Source organism: Cervus canadensis, chromosome 13 (genome assembly GCF_019320065.1).
Source record: "Cervus canadensis isolate Bull #8, Minnesota chromosome 13, ASM1932006v1, whole genome shotgun sequence".
In the NCBI taxonomy this organism is placed as follows: Eukaryota; Metazoa; Chordata; class Mammalia; order Artiodactyla; family Cervidae; genus Cervus; species Cervus canadensis.
Window position 1 is genome coordinate 52872039 of NC_057398.1, and position 26823 is coordinate 52898861.

The 26823-nt window shown below is 40.6% G+C and overlaps 1 protein-coding gene across 6 annotated transcripts in view; it reads right to left on the reverse strand.

Annotated features, from left to right (window-relative positions):
* The window catches only part of MIA3 (MIA SH3 domain ER export factor 3), a 55746-nt gene extending 45885 nt beyond the window's left edge, over positions 1-9861 (reverse strand). For 5 of the 6 annotated variants that reach the window (XM_043485607.1, XM_043485605.1, XM_043485603.1 and 2 more), the window contains exons 1-3: positions 9693-9861; positions 6693-6826; positions 2789-2875 (exon numbers count right to left, since the gene is read on the reverse strand). In XM_043485607.1, the coding sequence (XP_043341542.1) occupies positions 2789-2875; positions 6693-6826; positions 9693-9825 (354 nt within the window). In that variant the 5' untranslated portion in view covers positions 9826-9861. The remainder of the gene's footprint in view (positions 1-2788; positions 2876-6692; positions 6827-9692) is intronic. The other variant, XM_043485606.1, reaches the window with a different exon arrangement.
* Between the last annotated feature and the right edge of the window lie 16962 nt (positions 9862-26823).

The window sequence follows — 26823 nt, forward strand, 5'->3', positions numbered from 1 at the left end:
GTCATCCCCTTTTCCTCCTGCCCTCAATCTTTCCCAGCATCAGGGCCTTTCCAAATGAATCAGCTCTTTGCATCAGGTGGCCAAAGTATTGGAGTTTCAGCTTTAGCATCAGTCCTTCCAATGAATATTCAGGACTGATTTCCCTTAGGATGGACTGGTTGGATCTCCTTGCAGTCCAAGGGACTCTCAAGAGTCTTCTCCAACACCACAGTTTGAAAGCATAAATTCTTCGGCACTCAACTTTCTTTACAGTCCAACTCTCACATGCATCCATGACTACTTGAAAAACCATAGCCTTGACTAGACGGACCTTTGTTGACAAAGTAATGTCTCTGCTTTTTAATATGTTGTCTAGGTTGGTCATAACTTTCCTTCCAAGGAGTAAGTGTCTTTTAATTTCATGGCTGCAATCACCATCTGCAGTGATTTTGGAGCCCAGAAAAATAAAGTCAGCTACTGTTTCCCCATCTATTTCCCACGAAGTGATGGGACCGGATGCCATGATCTTAGTTTTCTGAATGTTGAGCTTTAAGCCAACTTTTCCACTCTCCTCTTTCACTTTCATCAAGAGGCTCTTTAGTGCTTCTTCACTTTCTGCCGTAAGGGTGGTGTCATCTGCATACCTGAGGTTATTGATATTTCTCCTGGCAATCTTGATTCCAGCTTGTGGTTCCTCCAGCCCAGCATTTCTCATGATGTACTCTGCATAGAAGTTAAATAAGCAGGGTGACAATATACAGCCCTGACGTACTCCTTTTCCTATTTGGAACCAGTCTGTTGTTTCATGTCCAGTTCTAACTGTTGCTTCCTCACCTGCATACACTTTTCTCAAGAGGCAGGTCAGGTGGTCTGGTATTCCCATCTCTTTCAGAATTTTCCACAGTTTATTGTGATCCACACAGTCGAAGACTTTGGCATAGTCAATAAAGCAGAAATAGATGTTTTTATGGAACTCTCTTGCTTTTTTGATGATCCAGTGCATGTTGGCAATTTGATCTCTGGTTCCTCTGCCTTTTCTAAACGCAGCTTGAACTTCTGGAAGTTCACGGTTCACGTATTGCTGAAGCCTGGCTTGGAGAATTTTAAGCATTACTTTACTAGCGTGTGAGATGAGTGTAATTGTGCAGTAGTTTGAGCATTCTCTGGCATTGCCTTTCTTTGGGATTGGAATGAAAACTGACCTTTTCCAGTCCTATGGCCACTGCTGAGTTTTCCAAATTTGCTGGCATATTGAGTGCAGTACTTTCATGGCATCATCTTTCAGGATTTGAAATAGCTCAACTGTAATTCCATCACCTCCACTAGCTTTGCTCGTAGTGATGCCTCCTAAGGCCCATTTGACGTCACATTCCAGGATGTCTAGCTCTACGTGAATGATCACACCATCATGATTACCTGGGTCATGAAGATCTTATTTGTACAGCTCTTCTGGGTATTCTTGCCACCTCTTCTTAATATCTTCTGCTTCCGTTAGGTCCCTACCATTTCTGTCCTTTATTGAGCCCATCTTTGCATGAAATGTTCCCTTGGTATCTCTCAAGAGATCTCTAGTCTTTCCATTAAACAGAGGGAAAAGTTTAAAAACCAACAAAGATAATTTCCTTCTCCTAACTAAACTGTCACAGTCCTTGGACAGACCTGACAAGTGTGGCAGGAACGAATGATTCCTCTGCTCGCCGCGTGCCTTTCTAAGCCATTTCTTCACGTTAAGGGAAGCATGGAGTGAGAGGTGCAATGAGAAGGCGGAATCCCTAACAAATGAGGTCTCTGTGACCCATGAGCTGCTGTCTAGCGTATATTTCCCTCCCAGCAGTATCCTCATTAGGAGCAAGGACTAACAGGCAATCAGGCTGATTTCATGACCCTTGGGAAGACAAAAAGTTTCAAGAATAGCAACGGCTCTGTGACTTCATCTATTCAGCAGAGCTCGGCTGATACCTGCCCCAGGCCAGCAGCCTGCATGCTCTCGCAGTGACTCCAAAGAGTTGCTCGAAGATTTGTGTTTGAAGGTGGGTTTCAATTCTCATTAATTTTAAAACTCCAGAAAATAATCAGCTGGAGTGAGGATCCCAGAACACAAAATCCTTGTCATCACAAAGCTACTTAAGTTAGTGCACCCTGGATGAATGCTTTCCAGATTGTGCAGTCAGGGCCTTGCAGATTTGAGATTTCAACTGAGGCTGGATCTTGTGTGAAACATTCAGGTTCCCTTTTCCAGAATCCATCCCATAACTCTAATCCCTTAAATCATTAGAGTCCAAAAGAAAACTTTATGGCCTAATACATAATTTAGGGTTTGATTAATTTAACCTGATTTCTATATACTCGAAATGTCTAAAGGCTATTCAGTGAGTATTGAGACAACTTCTCATCTTGCTTGAAGTAAAAAAAAAAAAAATTACTTCAAGTAATTTGAAGTAAGAAAAGTAAAAACAAAACTATTTACTTCCTAAATTTAATAACTAAATACAAAGATACTGAATTATTTTTTTCTCATATCAAGTAGCAAATAAAAATCCTGAATAAGCATACACAGCCTTATACAAGAACACCTGCTTCAACGTAGAACTATTGGATTGTGATACAAAGTCTCCCATAAATTATTCTCAAACTTCTCTTTTCTTTAAAGGTAGTCTGATAAACTAAAATCTGATACATAGATGTTAACTTGTTTTCCTTTTTTTGATCAAAACACATTCAGAGACTTTCAAAATTAGTTAATTAAGTGTAACTGATGAATTTATAAGTCAATTTATAACTGAGAACAACAACAGAATCCACAACTTACATCTGTTGGAATTTGCAGCTCTTCTTGAGTATATTCATGGACCACTTGGATTAAATCCTTTGGAAAATATCCAAAAGTACGCCCAACCTACATTAAAAAACAGCAGAAGAAATGAGTATCAATCAAAATTCTTTATGAGAAACATAAACGAGAGACTTCTAAGTAGTGAGAGGAAACATACAGATAGGTAGATATAACCACAAGAGATAGATAGTTGCTATTATGATTACAGAGATTATTATTCCAATATAAATTAAGTACAAAATGTTGTAAGGACAAATTTTCTAAAACCACTGAAATTTTCTTTCAATATTCAACTTAATTCTAAACACAGGGCACATACAGTGAGATTTCTGAAATAGCTAGAAGATCTGTACGAGAGAAAGTTAGTGTATATTATGCAATTAAAACTATGTAAATAAAAGTTGTGTAGAAAGAATTTCAAATACTCTCTAACAAGAATTTATCTGCACATTTCACAGCATTATTCATAAACCAGGTCTTAGATGTATTAACAAGTAAAAAAAAAAAAAAAAATTCTGAAATGCATGACCAGTACAACAAAAGGCAAATATTGACTGATACCATGGGCTGCACTAGCTTTTTCCAAACTAGATTTTCAAGATTTGTGGGAGAAAATAAAACTCATACTAATCTACACAGCAAGCTTAGTTTCATGCAAGTAAAGACAGAAGATAATCCCATTTATCTATAGCACTAACAGCTTTCCCAACAAGAATACTGGAGTGGGTTGCCACTTCCTTCTCCAGGGGATCTTCCTGATCCAGGGATTGAACCACCCGGGACTCTTGCATTGCAGGTGGTCTCTTGACTGAGCCACCAAGGAGATCTAAAAGGTATTATTATCAATATATTGTGTGTCCTCTTGAGAAACACACACTGTCTTTTACTAACTATAGTCTGAAAGGGAGTAGCAGATCTCTTCCCAATCAATAAAGGAGGAGACTGACATGCAGATCAAATGCATAGAAAGAAAAAAAAAAAAGAGGGTATCTTATCACTAACTCCTAAAATATCCGCATTATGAGAGCTTTTGTTATATCTGGCAACTCTGTGAAAGCCAGTTTTACTAGAACACTGCCTTTAAGATTAGATAAGACAGTGCAATTCTAAATTGCTACACTGCAATTCTAAATTGCTACACTGGCAGTTAAAGTATAAAATTCTAAAAAACCAAAAAAAAAAAAAAAAAACCTGCAGAATGAAAACTAAGAAATAGAAGCAAGAACCATCTTGAAAGCTCAGGAGACAGAGTTTTTAATCATGAAATGAGAGGGGAGGTTGAGAGAAAATACATTTTTCTCCTTCTCAGGAACAGTTTATTAAGAGAATCTAGAAAAGGGAAAGAAATCAGAGCTATGTGAAAAGGAAATACATTTATCTTGGTGTGATCTTTGTCAACTGAGACCACAGGTTGTAAAAAACTCCATAAATTTTTACATCGAGTGGGTCCTGTTTCTTAGGATCTGACAAAAAGATGCAGAATCATAGGCCCTCATGACTGAAGGTAACTTTTATATCTAATCTTGCTTCCGCATCTCATCTCTGCTGATTTGATTTGGGAAAAGAATATTGTTTCAAGAGAACAAATTCTGCATAAGCTATACTTGGGACAAATGGAAACAAGTGCTGTTTCCTGAAAGGAAATATTCACAAGGAAAATGGCTAAGACACATGCCCCATTATAGAGTTTCTGACTTTGCTGGAGTTAAGAGTACACATTAACTGCGATACAAGGCAGTAAAAGGAACGCCACACGAGCGGCGCAAACAAAGCACCACCTCAACCATCAGGAGACAGCAAAGATCCCTTCTGGCTGAGAGCTGAGGGCAGGGTTTCCCTGCAAAGGCAGGGGCACGGTCAGGAACCAGAAAGATTGGCGGGCTCTCTAGGATCCTTCGAAGGACTGATGCTGAAGCTGAAACTCCAATACTTTGGCCACCTCATGTGAAGAGTTGACTCATTGGAAAAGACCCTGATGCTGGGAGGGATTGGGGGCGGGGGGAGAAGGGGATGACAGAGGATGAGATGGATGGATGGCATCACCGACTTGATGGGCATGGGTTTGGGTAGACTCCAGGAGTTGATGATGGACAGGGAGGCCTGGTGTGCTGCGATTCATAGGGTCGCAAAGAGTAGGCCACGACTGAGCAACTGAACTGAACTAGAGGTGAAAAGTCAAGTTCACTTATCCAAATGCTCCAACTTCACCACTTTATCAAAAACGGTATGGGCTTGAAAAAAAATGTTCCAAGAGTAAAGACTATCAAGAAATCTCATGCAATAGACTTGAAAGGAACAAAACAGATTCTCTTCTGAATACGGTGATTCAACCGGTGTGTGTGTGTGAGTTGCTCAGTTGTGTACGACTCTCAGTTGTGTGACCCTGTGGATTGCAGCCCGCCAGGCTCCTCTGTCCACGGAATTCTCCAGGCAAGAACACCGGAGTGGGTAGCCATTTCCTTCTCCAGGGGATCTTTCCGACTCAGGGATCAAACCCAGGTCTCCTGCATTGCAGGCAGATTCTTCAGCATCTGAGCCATTCAACTGGGATTCTGCCTAAATAGAAAGGTTGTACCTGACCAGTTGGTCTTACTGGACTCCTCCCTAGGAATCTGGACTGCCAACAAAATAAATCTGTTTTTCCCGACAGGGGATTCTTAAGCTTTCTTTTCTGTTGTTTGATTTACAGAGAGTGAAAATGTTCACCTTGGGGACTGAGTGTTTCTGTAAGTTTGGACAATCCTTAGGGTATTCAGGACTCTTACTACTTTCAATAAATAATCAGGCAACACATCACACAGAAAGGAAAGGACAATAGCTCATAAGCCTCCCAATCAGGTCACTTCCAGTGAATCACCTCATTAAAAATATCAAGGCATGACAAAGTCATGGATTTCCATGTCTGCCATGCCCACACCCACAGAGCTGACTGGGTGGGAACAGACCTGTTGGGAAGAACCTGTGGGAGCAAGTGTCCAAAGAGCAGGAAAAGGATGCCCCAGCAGTTGCAAGCAAAACAAGCAAACAGGAAGGCACGCAGCAAAAATGACATTTTGCTTTTTTAACAAGAACAGCACACATGATTAGGTATGCTAACAGTTTAGAAAATAATTCTTTTAAAAAAATCAACTCTTAACAGGAATGCCTAAAACACTACTTTGCCCATATTTTACAGGATTAAGTCTGATGTTCACGAATCCTTCCTTTTTGAAACAATGAAGTTAAGAAGTTTCAAAGTGAAGTTTCAGGTTTCACTATTGTAACTACCAGTTTGTTTTCTGCATTTGTGAGACTGCTTCTGTTTTGTTATATTCATTTGTCTTACTTTTTAGCTTCCACTTATAAGTGATAATGTACAGTATTTGTCTTTGCCATATTTCACTAACATGACACTCTCCAATCCACCCATGTTGCAAATAGCAAGACTGCAGTCTTTTTATGAATGAATAATACTCTATTGCAACTCAATGGACATGAGTTTGAGTAAATTCTGGGAGTTGGCGATGGACAGGGAAGCCTGGCGAGCTGCAGTCCATGGGGTTGCAGAGTCGGACACGACTGATGGACTGAACTGAACTGAATACTCTACTGTGTGTGTAGCAAATACTCCTTATTTGCTACATATGGAGCACTCGTGGCTGGTACGGTGGAGAACTTGACTCTGAGGAGCAGCAGCTAGAAGCAGTTCACTTCTGTTGGAGACCCTCTTCTGCACTAGGCCTGAAGCCAGCAGGGGACACACAACGAGCCCCTTTTCCACAGTCAAGCAGAGGGGACAAGTTAACTCCATCAAAGACCCCCAGAAACTGCGGCTACTTAAATCTACGGTGCTAAACAAGTCAATAAAAAGGCAGAAAATTATGTCAAATTTTTTACTTACACTTCCAGCCCAAACTTCAGGCGATCCCCCTGCCAGTTTATAGTAGACATATACAGAGTCACCTTTTTTAAAATTCACAAAACGACAATCTGGGCCTGTAAAATCTTCTAGAGCTTCACCCCGGTACATTAACACTGTATAGAAAGAGAGGGGGAAAAAAAGCGGGTATCAGGATTCAACTTTCAAATACTGATTTATCAGGAAACATAACAATCCACTGTAAATAACAATCAAGCTTCTCCAGTACTCTCTGAAACCAATCACCCTCAACTCATATGCTCAGAGCACCGATAGGGCTGTATCGTTATACATTACACATTCCCCTGCAAGTAGCCAGGAGAGAGGTAAACTTGCCCTGTTTTTCTCTATGGATAATGCAAACAAAGAGCAATGCGTCCACTGCCACACATGGCTGGTCTCGAGTGAAACTCTTGGTTCCCTCTCTAACCATCCAGTTTTCAGTCTTTGCTGCTTCATAATTATAAAAAGCTTCATTTTGCAGTTGGGTAAATTCAAGCACAGATGCAACTAGTGTAAGCATGACTACATGCAGTGGTAATAGGTAACTGGGGAGAGCACCTAAGAAGCCCCAGGAGGTCAATTAACTTGAACTAACCACTAAAAGGCTCTATCTTTAAGTGGCTATAACTGCTACTGTGCAACAGTAAACACCGTCCACTTCACTTGCAGTCAAGTTGTTCTGTCAGTATCTGGATAAATTAATGGGAAAGGATATCATACCCAATTATGGATCCAATCACATAAGATAATATTTTCTGAAAGCATATAATGTTGAATATATCCAACATTAAGGAGGTTTATTTATTTCTATAAACAAAATCAAAAGTGGGCAAACAGGTTTTGTCTCTATAAGCAAAATCACACATGGGAGAACAAGCAAAACCATGAGAACGGTCCAGTAGTTACCTTCAGTCTTAAGATGCAGGACTTTAAACTATATTCGATCTAGAAATTGGTAGAAGTGGTATTTTTCTTTTTGGTGGCCAAATACACAGCTTCTTGTCAAATGAAATGGACAACAAATGCAATTAAATAGCAGAGAGAAGGAAGGATGAAACGGAAATAACACTTGCTCTAAAAGCCAACTGGCAATAAGCACCTTAAGATGTATCTTCACACACATATTTGAGGGACAAACACGGATTTAAAGGGGGTTATTTGGATTTTGAAGCTGATTATTTTAATACATGTCAGCATCCTAATTCAGATATAATTAAGTGAGAGGCAAAGCTGAAGGTGATGGACAATTCTTAAATTGATAGGCTGGGGATCCTATCAGAATCAGAAATAGGAAGATCACTGCAGCGGGATAATAATAAATCAGATGAGGACATAATGCACGCTGTGGGGCAGTTATCTGAAAAGCACAGAGGACAGCTAACATGGACACACCTTACTAAACAAACACTTTATGCAACACAACACGGGACCAGACCCTGCTCTAGCTGCTGGCTATCGCCTCCGGCTACATTTGTTGGACACACGCCATTCTTCCAGTTATGTGACACCCAAGGGCCCTTCTAACACCATGTCTCCGTACTGAGCAAGTATCAGGGATGTTATAATTTTCCAGATGACTGGTTTTGAGGTACCCAGGCAGGATAGTGTTTGAAAGCAAAGCATAGCCAACACTGGCCATATCCAACACTGCTTGCTAATAACCTGGACTTACTCTGAGAAAACTGCAGGAGAAATTCATGGAAGTTGCTCCACTTTTGTAGCGTTTATTTACATCAGTCTTAGGGTTACCTCTAGGAATGGCTTAAACAGATCCAAGCAGCCTCCTTTCTTTCCCCTAATGATGTGGCAGTGCTACGGTTCTTCCGATTGTGAAATCTGTTTTTGAATAACACTGATTTCAATCTAAACAGCTAAACTGTAGGCTTTGGCCTCAGAAGGAACGCTTTTCTATATACACTGATTACAACACACGAACAACCTTGTGTGAAATGGTTGTCAGTAAGTTACAAGGTTATTTGAGACCACAACGACGACAGGGGGCCAAGGCAAACACACAGGAAGAGAGCCCAACAATGTAACTGACCAAGGCTCAAGCTGGCTGGATTTATAAAACCCCTGGTGTATTTATTATTTTCACTTTAACAATCTTCTTCAAATTCACCTCAGTCTGGGGATCTCTGCCCTTCTCACTACCCCCAGCCCTCCCCGAATTCGCGGTTAGGGAGCAATTCCGCTTCCTGCGCACTGGAGACAACTGGTACCAGGTGGCCGATGCAGAGTCTCGGCCTCTTTCGAGAGACACATTTTGGCCTTCCCGGTGCCCTCCCTGCCGGGCTATTTGCGGGAGCCTTCCAAGCACAAAAATGACAGGACTGAGGCAGAGCCGGGGAGGAGACCTAGGAACACACCGCATGCCTGGACTCCGGGCTCGTCCCAAACCTCGACTCCAATCCCTGTAGAAAAGGCGGTCCGAGCCCCGAATCTGACTGAAGCAGAGGGGCGAAGGGGCTGCGCCAGGGAGGCTTTTCCGAGCCCTAGCATCCTGCGGCAGGGAAGACGCCCACCGAGTCCCTGGCGCATCCGCCCCCGGACTGCACCCAGCGAGGACCCGGCGACGGAGGCAGGAAAGCGCTCGCAGGCAGCGTGCGGAGCCCGGGGCGCGCGACGCGCAACCCCATCTCCCCTCGGAGCCGGGGCGGGCCGGGGGAGGGGACGTTGTGAGCGGCCCCCGGGAAAACCGGGGGGCCACCTCCGAACCCCCCACCCCATCCCCCGCCTCCGTCCGCGAAGGAAAAATGAAAAGCTGGCAACAAGTGGGAGGCAGAGACCCCCACGCCGAGGCCAGCTGGCCCCGGCGCCCGGAGAGCCGGAGGGGACAGACGCAGGAACCCGGAGGTCGCCCTCCCCCCGACCCGGCGCTCCGCCCTCCCGGCCTGCGCCCCCCGGGTCGGCTTGCCGGGCGGCCGAGCTCCCGCCCCCGCGATGCCCCGGCGCCGCCGCCGCCCTCCCGGCACTCACTGCTGCATTCTTCGTCCGCGCAGAGTTTGAGCTGCGAGAAGCGCCGGCCGGGGTCCTGCTCCGGCTGGCCGGGCACCCGCCAGGGCGGCCCGAGCAGGAGCAGCCAGAAGAGCAGCCCCGGCGCCGCAGCCATGTTGTGGTCACCTCGCGGAGCCGGTGACGCGGAGGACGCGGCCGGGGCGGGCGCCGGCGGGCGGGGCGCGGGGCGGGGCGGGGCGCGCGGCGGCGGGAGGGGCGGCGCCCGCCGGCCTGTGAGTTCGCGGCGGACACGTCAGCGCGGCCTCGGGCCGGGGACCGCGGGGGTCCCGGAGGAGGAGGAGGAGGACGCGCGCTCCCACCTCCTTGCCTAGGCCTCCTCGTCGGGTGGCTGCCTTGGCAACCGGGACTCTCTCTTCCTCCTCGTCCAATCGCGTGCCTTTGCCTAGGTCCCTGCGTCGTCGACCCTCCGCGAGACTCCATTCCTCGCTCACTTTGCTCTTCCACCTTGCATCCCCCACCCCGCGCCATCCCAACAGCAGGTCTTCTGTGACCCCTTTCTTGCAGCTTCCGATTTCTGGTCCTTCCCAAACTGGCTCATCCTCACCTCCCCTTCTTGGTTTGGTACTTCCTTTTCCTAACTACCAAATCCCACCCACGATTTTCCACTGCTAGTCCCCAGTTCGAGATTCCCTCTTCTGACTCCCAGGAGTTTGGGGGGGCATCCCCATTCCGTGATCTCCTTATAGGAAAAGGAGAGGTCAGCAGAATGATGGGTCGGTGGTGTACATTAGAGCCGGTGGCCTGCTTGGCCTTTTTCTGCACCCCTCGTCCCCTAGCCCTGGGGGATGGAGGTGGGCAATGGGTCCCCATGCTGAGATCTTCAGATTCTGGGGGTTTTATCCATAAGAAACTGAAAGTGTTAGTTGCTCAGTCGTGTCCGACTCTCTTTGATCCCATAAAATGTAACCCGCCAGCCTCCTCTGTCCAAAAAGGATACTGTCAAGGCAAGAATGCTGGAGTAAGTAGCCATTCCCTTCTCCAGGGGATCTTCCCCACTGAGGGATCGAACCAGGGTCTTCTTTCTACATTGCAGGCAGATTCTTTACCGTCTGAGCCAGCTGAGCAGCTCTTATCCATAAGGGGAGAATAATTTAATTCAATGCCAATATGTTGAAATTCCATTTTATGCTACCATTTTAGGCCAGACACTGGACAAAACACTAGGGTGGTGAAGGCAAACATGTAGATCAACAGACAAGATATCAGGCCTTTGTCTAAAGAAGCCCACAATTTAGGGGAAACTAACATCAAAACGACAATGAGAAAAAGTTGTTAGGAAGGAAAAGCGAGTTAATAGCGGCTTACATTTATTGTGTTTTCTTTATGTCCAGGTGGTATTCTAAAGTCCTCATATGTATCAATTTGTTTAATCTTCACAACAATAGTACGTAGCCATTACTACGTAATGGCTACATACATACATAGTCCTATTACTATCTTCATTTTCAAGATGAAGACATTGCCTTTGTCTGTGACCAGGGGCTTCTCTCTATAGTCTCTGCCAAGGCTAATCATCAACCCCAAATGCCAATCAAACCCATTAATTAGTTTCCCAAACTGATTGGATTCCTTAAAAGCAAGAGGAAAGAATGTCATCCATCTATGCAAACCATAATGTTGAATAAGGAAAAAGACGAGAAAGAGTTCACAGTTGTTTATCTACAGGGACCATGAGATGTCCCACTGGTCCAGTGTCGTTCCCATGCTGTCAGGAGAGAATATACAACAGATTAGGTGACTGTGGAAATAGTATTGCCATTAGGAGTTCTTCATTTCTTTTCTACCATGTGTTTCTTTGCTTTAGAATCTTAGGTTTGTTTATTAGGCATCCCCAACTTAATATGCTGAAAACTAAACTTCTTATTTTCCCTTTCAAGCCATGTTCCTTTCAATATTCCCTATCTCAACAACTAGTCATTTAATTCTATTTTCTAGATGTTCAAGTCAAAAACTTACAAACTATTCTGACTCCTCTTTGTCTCATACCCCAAGTCCAATCCATCAGATAATCCTGGGCATCCTTTATTTAAATTACTTTATTGAGGTATAGACAGATAGGTAGAGATTTACTCAATTGTGTCCAACTCTTTGCAACCCCACAGACTGTAACCTGCCAGGCTCCTCTGTCCATGGAATTCTGTAGCCAAGAATACTGGACTGGGTTGCCATTCCCTTCTCCAGAAGATCTTCCTGACCCATGAATAGAACCTGGGTCTCCTGCATTGTAGGCAGATTCTTTGCCATCTGAGCCACCAGGGAAATCTGTTTGAGATATAATTGACATATAGTAAATTGCACATATGTAAAGTGTATAATTGGGGCTTGCCATGTAGCACTAGTGGTAAAGAACCTGCCTGCCAATGCAGGAGACATAAGAGACTCTGGTTCAATCCCTGGGTCAGGAAGAACCCCTGGAGGAGGGCATGGCAACTTACTCCAGTATTATTGCCTGGAGAATCCCATGGACAGAGGAGCCTGGTAAGCTATATATAAGTCCATGGGGTTGCAAAGAATTTGAAGTGATTGAAGCAACTTAGCATGCACACGCACACAGACTCTACAACTGGATAAGTTTTGACATGTATACACTCATGAGACTACCACTGCAATCTAGGTAATGAACATATCCATCCCCCTGAAGAGTCCTCATGCTCCTTTGCCATCCCTCCCTCCCCTCTTGTGCCTGTCTCCAAAAAACCCTGTATTACTCTGTCAGGACTGTTTAACAGTAGGATTCCTGTGTGCTGTTTCCTATCTGTCTTGAGCCCTCTGTTTCTTATCAGTCCCTCTCAGGGGCGAGAGGAGCTGGCAAGCCGCTCCCAGGACTGAGATCATAGAGATGGGATGCTTGCATAGGATTTCCTTCATTAGCTTTTCCATTTGGTGAAAAGGATTATTTATGACCCTCTTTTGATATGGATTGCCTTTTGGCCTTATGGCCTCTATTGCTCCTTGTTTCCTTGGTAACTTGTAAAGTCAGGTCTTTTGATCTTTATCTGAAGAAGCTACCTTGTCACACGGTATATATACTCTTACAGAATTCAATAAAGCACCCTTGCTCCACCAGAGACTTGGGTCCCCGTGTCCTTCTTTCTCTCTCTCTCTTTCTCTATTTCTGGTTGATTCCCTGGAGCGTAAAGGCCGGCTGCATAACCCAGGGAATATTAGCCTCTTGCCTTCTTTCACTTTCTTATCGTCGACTCCGGACCACCAGGTTCCAGTCCATTAAAGGACCCCAACATTCCTCTAGATTGATTTGTAGTTTTTAGAATTTGATATAGATGGGATCATACATTATGTATTTTTTTTTTTGGTCTGACTTCTTTCACTCAGCATAAGCATTTGAAATATGCCCAGAATCTGACCACCTCCTATGTTAACACTACAGGCCAAGCCACCATCATCTCTCACCTGAAAGAAGCCTCCTTACTCTTCTCCCTGCTTCTGCCCTGCCTTCCCAAAGTCTGTTGTCTCAGTAGCAGTCAGAGCAATCATTTGATGATATAGATGTGGTCATGTCTCTCCTCTGCTCAGAATCTTCCTCTGGCTTTCCACCTCCAAGTACAACACAGTGACTCTATTATTGTTTGCACTGCCTTCTTTGATCTGACCCTGCTCATCCCTTTTACCCCCACTTCCTAGCACTTTCTCCTGGCTCTGTTAGTTTCACTCAAACACACCAAGCCCACTCATACATAGAAGCATCTGCACTTGCAATTTTCCCTCAACCTGGAACAGTTCCCCTGAACAGTCTGCGGGATAACTAGTTCCCTCACTTCATCAAGGGTCTGTATCAATAGCACATCTCATTAGAGATGCCTTCCCTGACCACCCTACGTAAATAAGAGCTCCCTCCTTATTATTAGCATGATTATCTAATCCATCTTACTGCTTTATTTTTCTTCAGAGCAGCTACCACCTGCTTTATATTTGTTTACCTATTTGACTGCCCCCCTACCCCAAATATAAGCTTCATGGAAGAAAGGAATTTGTCTGTTTTGTTCATTGTGTAACATAAGCCCCAAGGAAAATGTCTGGAATATATGAGGTACTCAACCAATGATTTGATGAGTTCATAATTCCTCACATATTATAAATATGCTACACTATTTACCTACATGGAGCTTCCATATATAAATATGGAATATTTATATATGAAGGGAATATGCCATGAGAGCAAGGCATCTCTGTCTTCCCTTCAGCAACGTCCTCAACACTAGAAACAAACTTGGAACATATTTACTGTTGATTGAGGACATATTTGTTGTGGAGGCAGTGAATGAAATTGTACTGTACTCTCTTCCTGTATCCTACCAGAATATTAAAGCAGATAAAGAGATCATTTTAACTTCTGTTATTTCTATTTAGAGTGGTATTAATAACAATTCATTGGTGGGAAAAGCAAAATTTCAAAATGATCTAATTAAATATTACTTCATTAATAATTATTTTGACTGATTTTCACATGTGCTTTTATATGAAGAGTAAGAGTGCTCAGTTACTGAAGAACTGACTGCTTACTTTGTAGATTTTCTACAGATTTGATATCTGCATTATTTTTTTTACTATTATTATTACCTTAAAAAGATACTAACAGTCTTGGTGGGTAATCAGAAAAAAAAAATTCTCTGCTGACCACAGTGAGAGGGGTAGTGGTAGTTCTTCCTGCCTGCATATATATAACTATGGTGGATGAATCAGCATTCATTTTTACTCATAGCATTTAAACACTGATGCTTGACATAAACTCTCATCCCAAGTGTATTATTTGTTAACACTTCAGATGGAATTTTCACTAAGTAAAGGCTGAGTAACAGTCAAAAAATAAATGTGGTGACTTCCTCGGTAGTCCACTGGTTAAGAATCCACCTGCCAGGCTAGAGATGCAAGTATGAATTTGGTTGGGGAACTAAGATCCCACGTACCCTGGAACAACTGAGCCCATGTGCTGCAACTGCTGAGCCCACGTGCCTCAGAGCCTATACGCCACAACTAGATAGTCCCCATGTTCTGCAAGGAAAGATCCCAAGTGATGCAACTAAGACCTGATGGAGCCAATTAAATATTTAATAAATAAACAAATGTGCCTAGTTTGGTGGGGATTTGGCATAAAATATAAGGTATGGAGGGTCCCTGACCTTAAGAGAACTTGCAATCTGATTGAGAAAACTAGACAAGTACATCTGAAACAAACATAAGACAGCATAATATCATATATCACTATAAACCTCCCATGGTGCCTAACACTGGGAAGTTTACAGTGGAGGAACATCCAGAAGACCTAACACTGAAGTTATAAGAAATAACCCAGCCTATTCCCAATAATGAAACCACTCAGAGTGGAGAGAATGGGATAAAACATTTCTTAAAGACTATGGCTACCAGTCTAGATGGAGTAACAGGGACTAGATTCCCCTCCCTCTGTGCTTCAGTTAAATATCTAGAAAACTAGCAAAAATATATGAAATGATCACTTTTAGGCATTGGACAACAAACAGTACAGGATAGTGATCCCTAAAGTAAGTGGAACAAATGAAAAGAGTGACATGATTATCCCAACTTACTCCTCAGATAAAGTTTCCAGGCCACAACCAGAAAAGGGGAAACTCAAACAAGTGATCTCCTTGAGCTGAAGAGACAGATTTGAAAGTTAGGGGAGGCAAACACAGCTGGAATGCATTAGAGAAAAGTACAGGAGAGAAGAGAACAGCATGGAGAAAACAGAATTTTGCAGAGAGAGCTCAAGAGGTCTGTAGAATGTCCTCTCAAGTCTTCAACTGGCCAATGACGAGGAACTGCATATGAGGAACTACCTTAGGCCAGGGAAGAATCACCAGAGAGGACAGGAAGAACAATTACCGGAGTAGAGAATAGTTTGTATTTTCACTAGCCAGAGTGGAAAACCTATAATTCAGTGCATCAGGTAGATCACTCAGTAAAGAGGAATCGGCCTAAGATCTAAAGCTACTCTTATTCTACCTAACAAGGCTTGAAAACAAGTCTTGAAAAGATCAAAATGAAAAAAAAAAAAAAAAAAAGATCAAAATGTTTCCAAGTAAATTAACTGCATTTCAGAACAGAGCTCAAGATTATTTAAAATAATAAAAAATATGTCGCACTTAACAAGGTAAATTCACAATATCTGGAATACAATAAAAATTACGAAGCATGTAAAGAAGTAGGAAAATACAACCCATAGGGGAAAGAAAAATCAACTGATAGGAATGTTCCAAAATAACACAGATGATACAATAATTACACAAGAATATTGATGCAGTTATATTTCATATATTTCAAGATTATGTAGAAAAGCATAACATAGATTATATAAAAATGATTCAAATCAAGCTTAGGTGAATAAATCAATGGCTGAAAAGAAAATACACTGGACAGGATTGACAGCATACTAGACATCACAGAAGAAAATATTAGTGAATTGGAAGACATAGCTATATAAACTCTCCAAAATGAAACAAAAGAGACTGAAAGAAATGAACAGAGTATCAGTGCAGGCACTTCAGTCAGCTGAAAATATGTGTAACTGGAGTCCTTGAAGGAGGTAGGAAACAGAAAAAATGTTTCAAGAAATAATGAATGAAAGCATTCCAAATACAATGAAAACTCACAGATCTAAGAAGCTCAACAAACCCAAACTTAAGAAATGTGAGTAAAATGACATGAATGCACATCACATTGCTTAAAACCAGTGGTAACGAAAAATACTCATTAAGAGAAAAAACAGATAAACTATATACATGATGATGGTGATTTCGTTGCCAAGTCTGACTCTTGTGACCCCATAGACTGTAGCCCACCAGGCTCCTCTGTCCATGGGATTTTCCAGGCAAGAATACTGGAGTGGGTTGCCATTTCCTTCTCCCAAAGATAAACTTCTCCTTGGGAATATGCAATCCAGAAAATGGAAGATCAATATATCTAAAGTGCTGGTGGAAAATATGGCAGTCTGGAGTTTTACATCAAGTAAAAATATTTTTCAAAGATAAGCTGAAGTCTTTTCAACACATGGCGCAGGGATAACTGGGTATATATAAGCAAATGAATGAAATTGAACCCTACCTTGTTCTTGCTGTTCAGTTGCTAAGTTGTTTCTGACTTTTTGTGACCCTGTGAACTGTAGCACGCCAGGCTTCTCTGTCCTTTACTATCTCTTGGAGTTTGCTCAAACTCATGTCCATTGAGTCAGTGATGCTATCTAACCACTCATCCTCTGTCGCGCCCTTCTCCTGCTCTCAATCTTTCCCAGCATCAGAGTCTTTTCGAGTGAGTCAGCTGTTTGCATCAGGTGGTCCAGGTATTGGAGCTTCAGCTTCAGCATCAGTCCTTATAATGAATACTCAGGGTTGATTTCCTTTAGGATTGGCTGGTTTGATCTCCATGCTGTCCAGGGGATTCTCTAGAGTCTTCTTCAGCACCACAATTTGAAAGCATCAATTCTTTGGTACTCAGCCCTCTTTACAGTCCAACTTTCATATCTGTACATGACTACCAGAAAAACCACAGCTTTGACTATACGGACGTTTGTCAGCAAGCCATATACAAAAATTAACTCAAAATAAATCATAGTCCTAAATGTAAGATCTAGAAGTATAAAAATCTTTAAAAATATATATAAGGAGAAATCTTAGAGTAGGCAATGATGTCTTAGGTACAACACTAAAAGCATAAGCAACAAATTAAAAATAGATCAATTGGACTTCATCAAATTTAAAACCTCTGTCCTTCAGAGGATCTAATCAAAATAATGAAAATACAGCCACACAGAGGGGTAGAAAATATTTGCCATTCATGTATCTGATAAGGGACTTAGATCTAGAATATACAGGGAACACTTTAATAATAAAATGACAAATACCTAGTTAAAAATGGGTAAATAATTTGAATAGACATTACTCCAAAGTAAATATACAATGGTCAATAACTAGGTGAAAAGATGCTTAACATGGCTAGCCATTAGGAAAATGGTAATCAAAACTACAATGAGCTATCACTTCATATCCACTAAGAAGACTAATAAAAGAAACATAATAACAAGTGTTGGCAAGGATGTAGACAAATAGAACTCTCATGCATTGCTAGTAGAAATGCAAAATGGTACAGCTCCTTTGGAAAACAGTATCTCAGTTCCTCCAGAGTTTAAACATAGAGTTGCCAATTAACTCAGAAATTCCAATTTTAGGTGTATAACCAAGAGTAATGAAAACATGTATCTATACAAAATCTTGTACACAAATATTCATAGCATCATTATTCATAATTGCCAAAAATGGAAACAACTCAAACGTTCACCCAACTAATGAATTGGTAAATAACATCCTGTATATCAATACATTGACAAAAAGAAAAAAATGGAAAAAATAAAGTACTGATACATACCACAACAGAAATGACCCTTGAAAACATTATGTTAAGTGATAAAAATCTAGCTACAAAAGACTACATATTGTATGGTTACATTTACATGAAAAGTCCAGAACATACAAATCTATAGGGACAGAAAGTAGATTACTGGCTGCCTAGGGCTGGCAGAGATGGGGTAGTTGAGGAAGGGGATTTCATTTTGGGGGTGGTGATAATGTTCTAAAATTGACTGTGGTCATGCACAACTCTGTGATTTTACTAAAAATGATTAAATTGCTCACTTCAAATGGGTGAGTGTACACTTACATGATTTATATGTCAATGACATTATTAGAAAACAATATGATTCCTATGCCAAAATGCAAATTTCTAAATATGTAAAACAAAACAAAAAGATGGTGAAATATATTTTCAGACACACAAAAGCTAAAAGAATTCATCAGTACCATATCTACACTGCAAGAAATGTTGAAGTCTTTCCGTAGAAAGAAAATGTTAGATGAAAATCTGTGGTGGTTCAGTTGCTAAGTTGTGTCCAACTCTTATGAACCCATGGACTATAGCTCTCCAGGCTCCTCAGTCCATGGGATTCTCCAGGCAAGAATACTGGAATGGATTGCCATTTCCTTCTCGAGGGGATCTTCCCAATCCAGGAGTAGAACCCGGGTCTCCTGCATTGCAGGCAGATTCTTTACCGACTGAGCTATGAGGAAAGCCCTTAGATGAAAACCTGAATCTGCACAAAAAATTAAGGATACAAGAAATGTATGTGTGCATGCTCAGTCATGTTTGACTCTTTACGATCCATGGACTATAGCCTGCCAAGCTCCTCTGTCCATGGACTTTATCCTGGCAAGGATACTGTAGCGTTTTGCCATTTCCTCCTCCAGGGGATAATGCTGACCCAGGGATCAAACTCGCATCTCCTGTATCTCTTGCACTATAGGCAGATTCTTTATTCCTGAGCCTCCAGGGAAGCTCCCTATAAGATATGTACATATGTGGGCAAATGTAAAATATATTTGTTTAAAATAAACAAACTATAAAATAATTTTTCTTAGTTCAAAAAATCTCTGTAAAAGGTAATTAACCATTTAAAGTAAAAATAGTAACGCAATAGTGTGATGTTTATATATATGTACAAGTAAAATGGATGACCACGAGCATATAAAAGCAAGAGAGGTAAAATGGAAGTATACTGTTGTAAAGACCTAAAACTGTAAGAGAAGTGATAAAATATCATATGGAGGTATACCATAATAAGTTAAAGATGAATATTATGAACTTTATAACAACAGCAGCTTCCCTGGGAGCTCAGCAAGAATCCACATGCAATGCATGAGGTCCCAGTTCGATTCCTGGGTTGGGAAGATCCCCTGGAGAAAGAAAGGCTGCCTACGCCAGTATTCTTGGGCTTCCCTGGTGACTCAGATGGTAAAGAATCCACCTGCAATGCGGGAGACCTGGGTTCAATCCCCAGGTCGGGAAGATCCCCCGGAGGAGGGCATGGCAACCCACTCCAGTATTCTTGCCTGGAGAATCCCCATGGACAGAGGAGACTGGTGAGCTACAATCCATGGGGACACAAAGAGCTGGACATGACTGAGTGACTAAACACATTATCAACTTTATAACAATAATAATAATAGCAACAAAACCACAAAGAGGTATAAGTAAGCCAACAAAAGAGATGACAGATTCTCAGTTAATCCAATGGGAGACAGGAAAAGAGAAAAGGAGAACAAAGAACAGAAAAGAACAGAAGAGACAGAATGCAAATATCAAGACCATAGATTTAAATCTAATCATCGATAATCACATTAAATATAAATAATCTAAACATGCCTATCAAAAAATACAGATTTTCAAATTTAATTTTAAAAAAGCAAGACTCAAACTATATGCTTGTTATAAGAAAACACACTTTAAGGAGAGGGCACAAATAGGTTCAATGTAAAAAAAAAAAAAAGATGAATTAAGCTAACACTAATCTAAAGGAAGCTGGAGTAGCCACACTATTATCAGACAAAGCAGATTTCACAGCAGAGAATATTACCAGGCGTAAAGGAAGTTGTTTAATAATTTTAAAGAAGCTAACTCATCAAGAGGATATAATAATCCTAATTGCTTACCTTAATAAGAAAACTTCAAAATACATAAAGCAAAATCAGAATTTATAGGAGAACTGCACAAATCTACAATTATTTTTGGAGATTTCAGAGGTCCTCTCTCCCTCCATGATAGAATAATTAGAAAGTCAGTAAAGATATAGAAGACTTATCCAATACCATCAGTTTAGTTGACCTGACTGATATCTATCTATTGGGGGCTAAAACACTACCCCAAAACAGCAGAATATACATTTCTTCTTCAAGTGTTTGTGGAATTTTTACCATGATATTGTGGGCCAGGAACAATACACTTGAAAAAATTTGAAACATACAAAATATGTTTGTTGATCACATGGAATTGAAGTATCAAAATACAGAAATTAAAGTATAGAAATCAATAGCAAAAAGTCGCCAAATTCTGGAAGATAAATAACAAACTTTAACAAGGAAAATAACAAGCTTTTAAATAACTCGAGTAAAAGAAAAAAATCTAATAGAAAATTAGAAAGTATTTCATAGTGAACAAAATTGAAACCACAATGTATCAAAATTGGTGAAATGTTACTAAAATACTGCTTAGAGAGAAACTTCTATCCTTAAATATTTATGTTAGAAAACCAGAAAGGTCTCATACCCATAACTTCACCTTCTACCTTAAGAAACTTGAAAAAGAAAAGCAAATTAAAGCCCAAGTAAGCATAAGAAAGGCACTAATAAAGATAAAATCAGAAATCAATAAAGTAACAAAAAGAAAATAGAGAAAATCAATGAAACAAAAGCTGACTCTGAGAATTCCAATAAAACTTAGAAACCTCTAGTCAGATTGATCTGAAAAAATAAAGGAATGACACCAACTGCCACTATCAGAAATGACACAGAAGATATAACTACAGATCCTGCAGACATTAGAAGAATATCAAGGGAATATTATCAACAACTTTATGCCAATAAATGATAAAACTATGATAAAATGCATGAAGTCTTTGAAAAACACAGAGTACCAAAGCTCACTTTAAAAAAAGATAATCTGAGCAACCCTGTATTTATTTATTAGAGAAATTAATTGGTATTCTTGCCTGGAGAATCCATGGCCAGAGGAGCCTGGAGGGCTGCAGTCCATGGGGCCACAGTCAGACACAACTGAAATGACTGAGCACACACACGAGGAAAAATGCTTTCCAACAAAGAAAACTCCATACCCATATAGCTTCACTAGTGATTTCCACCAAAAATTAAAGAGAAAAGTAATATCAACTGTATACTACAAACTTCTCCAGGAAACTGAAGTGTGAAATATGTTCAAACCCATTCTACATAATTTATCATATTAATATCAAAAAAAAGCAATATGATCATCTCAATAGATACCAAAAATATTTGATGAAATCTTATATCCATTCTTGATAAAAATTCTTAGCACCTTGGAAATACTGGTGTTCCTTAGAGATATTGTGGGTTTGGTTCCAAACAGTGGCAATAAGCAAATATCACAAAGAAGCAAGTCACACATACACAAGTTTTATCGGTTTTCCAGTGCGTGTACAGGTTATGTTTATACTATACTGTAGTCTATTAAGTGTGCAATAGCATCATGTCTAAAAAATGTATGTTACTTTAAAAAGGCTTTACTGATTAAAAACAATAACCATCTTATGAGCCTTCAATGAGTCATCATAATAATAGCAAAGATGAACCGCGTGAACTGCAGCACGCCAGGCCTCCCTGTCCATCACCAACTCCCGAAGTCTACCCAAACCCATGTCCACTGTGTCGGTGATGCCATCTATCCATCCAACAATCTCATCCTCTGCCATCCCCTTCTCCTCCTGCCTTCAGTCTTTCCTAACATCAAGGTCTTTTCAAATGAGTCAGCTCTGCATCAGGAGGCCAAAGTATTGGAGTTTCAGCTTCAACATCAGTCCTTCCAATGAACACCCAGGACTGATCTCCTTTAGGATGGACTGGTTGGATTTCCTTGCAGTCCAAGGGACTCTCAAGAGTCTTATCCAACACCATAGTTCAAAAGCATCAATTCTTCGGTGTTCAGCTTTCTTTATAGTCCAACTCTCACATCCATGCATAACCACTGGTAAAACCATAGCCTTGACTAGATGGACGTTTGTTGGCAAAGTAATGTCTCTGCTTTTTAATATGTTGTCTAGGTTGGTCATAATTTTCCTTCCAAGGAATAACTGTTTTTTAATTTCATGGCTGCAATCACCATCTGCAGTGATTTTGGAGCCCAGAAAAATAAAGTCAGCCACTGTTTCCACTGTTTCCCCATCTATTTCCCATGAAGTGATGGGACCGGATGCCATGATCTTAGTTTTCTGAATGTTGAGCTTTAAGCCAACTTTTCCACTCTCCTCTTTCACTTTCATCAAGAGGCTCTTTAGTGCTTCTTCACTTTCTGCCATAAAAGTGGTGTCATCTGCATATCTGAGGTTATTGATATTTCTCCTGGAAATCTTGATTCCAGCTTGTGCTTCCTCCAGCCCAGCATTTCTCATGATGTACTCTGCATAGAAGTTAAATAAGCAGGGTGACAATATACAGCCCTGACGTACTCCTTTTCCTATTTGGAACCAGTCTGTTGTTCCATGTCCAGTTCTAACCATTGCTTCCTCACCCGCATACAGGTTTCTCAAGAGGCAGGTCAGGTGGTCTGGTATTCCCATCTCCTTCAGAATTTTCCATAGTTTATTGTGATTCACACAGTCAAAGGCTTTGGCATAGTCAATAAGGCAGAAATAGATGTTTTTATGGAACTCTCTTGCTTTTTCGATGATCCTATAAGCAGACCACATAGGTCCACAGGGCAGAATATTCTAGAAATAAACCCACACATATAGAGGCAATTGATTTTCAACAAACATGGCAGGGTAGTTCAGTGGAAAAATGTTAATCTTTATAATAAATGGCACTGGAACAATTGAATAGCCATTGGTTAAAAAAACAAATCAAACTCAACCCTTACTACATACCATATACAAAAACTGATTGGAAATACATCACTGAACCTAAATGTAAGAACAACTTCTTGAAGAGACTATAGGAGAAAATGTTTGCGACCTTGGGTTTATTAAGACTAAAAAAATGCACACAAAACCCATAAACTCTAAAATAAATAAATTAATACAGGCTTTAGAAAAATAAAAACATTTGCTCTCACTTCTATTAATACATTCTCAGTTATTAAAATGGAAAGGTAAACCACAGACTGGGAGAAAATATTTGCAAAGCATGTATCATGTATTCAACAGAAGACTTGTATCTAGAATATATAAATATTATAACATTAATAAGAATAAAAAAACCCAATTTGAAAAAAGTAGGTCAAAGGTTTGAACAGATACCTTACTAAAGAAGATACAAATGTGGCAAATATGTATAAGAAAAGATACTCAACATCACCAGTCATTGTGCTCAGTAGCCAGTTTCAGTTGCGTCTAAGCCTGCAGGTTCCTGTGTCCATGGAATTTTCCAGGCATGAATACTGGAAGAGGTTGTCATTTCCTTCTCTGGGCTATCATCCCGACCCAAGAATCGAACCTGCAGCTCCTGCATTGGTAGGCAGATTCCTTACCAACTACACCACCTGGGAAGCCCCATTAGTCATTACAGTGAAGTGAAGTCACTCAGTCGTGCTAGACTCTTTGCCATCCTATGGACTGTAGCCTACCATGCTCTCCGCCCATGGGATTTTCCAGGCAAGAGTACTGGAGTGGGTTGCCATTTCCTTCTCCAGAGGATCTTCCCGACCCAGGGATCGAACCTGGGTTTCCTGCATTGTAGGTGGACGCTTTACCGTCTGAACCACCAGGGAAGAGTCTCATTAGTCATTAGGGAAGTGCAAATTAAAACCATAATGAGATATTACTGCACATCCACTAGATAGCTAAAATTAAAAAGACTGATCATAACAAATGCTGCCAAGGATGAGGATAATTGGATCTCTCATTACATTGCTGGTTCTAATTTAAAACGATTCAACTCCTTTGGAAAACAGTTTGGCAGTTTCTTTAAAAATTATGCCTATCATACAAATGCAGTATTTCCACTCCTGGGTATTCACTCCTGGGTATATGTATAGACATATACATCCACACCAAGACTTGTTCACAAATGTTCATGGTGGCTTCACTGGTAACAGTGAAAACAAAAACAAACAAAAACCCAGCTGTCCTTTCACAGGTAAACAGATGTTAAAGTTTGGAATATTGCTCAGCAATAATAAGGAACTATAGATACTAGCACCAACAAAGAGATTCTGAGTGAAATAACCCCAATCCAAAAAATAACACACATTGTAAAACTGCATTTATATAAAATTCTAGACAATTCAGACTAACCTATAATGACAGTGGTTGCTTGGTGCTAGAGCAGGGAGGGTAGGGATGGGAATAAAGCAGCATAGGAGAAAAAAGGACAGTGATGAGATCTAATCTACTGGATTGAAATGATGCTATTAAAAAGTAGTGGGATTGACATATACACACCTCTATACATAAAATAGAAAAGTAATAAGGACATACTGTATAGCACAGGAAACTCCACTCAATACTCTGTAATGGTCTAAGTGAGAAAAGAATCTAAAGAAGAGTGGATGTATGTATATGTATTACTGAATCATTTTGCTGTATATCTGAAACTAACACAGCATTTTAAATCAGCTATACTTCAATAAAAAATTTTAAAACAAGAGTAGTGGGAGATAATCTGGGTGGTGAGGGTAAATCAGATTATTAAAGATTATTAATCAAGCATAATAATTTAGATTTAGAGTGAAAACAGAAAGCTATCAGACTTTAAGTAAATGGGTCATACAACTGAAATGGAATTTAAGCAGTATCCTGTTTGAAAGCCAAAGAGAATTGAAGATTTGCATTGGAAACGGCCAGTAGAGTTAAATTATTTTCCTACAATTGAAAAGCCACGTCAAAGTCCTGTCAAAGGGTATATTCTACTGGGAGTGAGTCATATACAAGGCAAGGTCTTCTATCAGCATGTACTATTTGTCTAGTCCTGACAAATATTATTACCATTTCTACTGAACAAAGAAAGAAACTCAAACACATGAAATTGCCAGGAGAATATAGGCTTATATAGAAGTTCCTGTTTCCGGGTCTGTCTAATTTACTTTGGCACTATTTTCATAGAAGTCAAATATTTGGTGCTTTGAACAAATACCAGGGTGAGGCCTGTACAACACAATTTCCACAGTGTAGACTGTTTGGCTTTATCTATTTACAGTTTTCAGATAGGGATTACTTCCCTACTAGGACAATTAGCAGACACAGAGAATGGAGTAAAAAGCATTAAAATAGGTATCAGAAGCTTAACTGTACGCCCCTAGGCAAGCTGCTAACTTTTTTGAGTTTTAAGAGTTCTTATCTATAACATTGTGGCTCATGGTAAAACCTCATTATGTTTCTATATGAAGAAATGGGATAATATATTATAATGTTGCCCATTTACGTTGTTTAAATAAACAGCAGAATCTCAGGCTCTTACAGCCAATAGATGATACAAGGAAGTGAAGTTGCTCAGTTGTGTCCGACTCTTTGTGACCCCATGGACTGTAGCCTACCACGCTCTCTGTCCATGGGATTTTCCAGGCAAGAGTACTGGAGTGGGTTGCCATTTCCTTCTCCAGAAGATCTTCCCAACCCAGGGATCGAACCTGGGTTTCCTGCATTGTAGGCAGATGCTTTTCCATCTGAGCCACTAAGGAAAAGTCTCAGCAAATCAATGACTTTGTCACAGAGGGGACACTTTTTGATAATACCTACCCTGGAAACTCCTCCTTTGTTACTGAAAGATAGCATGGAGGGTTATAACTCCCTCCAAAATATGCTTGTGAGGTCAAAAGTGCCTCCTGGAAGGAGACACTGAGAGGGAGAAAATATGGTCTTGATGAAACATACAACCACAGCAGACTTGTTACAGATCATACACAGTAATTTCCAAACTCCTCCTGGTAGAAATGGTACTAACCTCCCAGTCCAGAAGTATTGCTTGTAACTTTTGCTAAAATTTGACCAGTTAATAAATCACCTGGGGTTTTGAAAATTCTGTATTTCGTAGTTTCTCTTAGCTGTAAAACAAAAAATTATAATATCAATCTAAGAAAAAAACATATGTTTCTCTTAGCTGTAAAATTTTAAAAATTATGATATTAATCTAAGAAAAAAAATATATGTTGTTGTTTAGTTGCAAAGTTGTATCCAACTCTATTGCAACCCCATGGGCTATAGCCCACCAGGCTCCTCTGCCCATTGGATTTCCCAGGCAAGAATACTGGAGTGTGTTGCCACTTTCTTCTCCAGGGGATCTTTCCGACCCTGGGATCAAACCCATGTCTCTTCCAAGTCTCCTGCATTGCAAGTGGGTTCTTTATCACTGAGCCACCTGGGAAGCCCTATATATATATATATATCATTAAAGCGACTTAGCAGCAGCAGCAGCAGCACTATCTTAATAGATACCTTACACGTTTGAATTTGTAATACCCTTCTCTGAGAGGGGCCTTATATTGTTCTGCTTCCACACTCCCACATTTGTTCCCTCTTCTGTACTATCTTATCCTGAATTTAAAACTG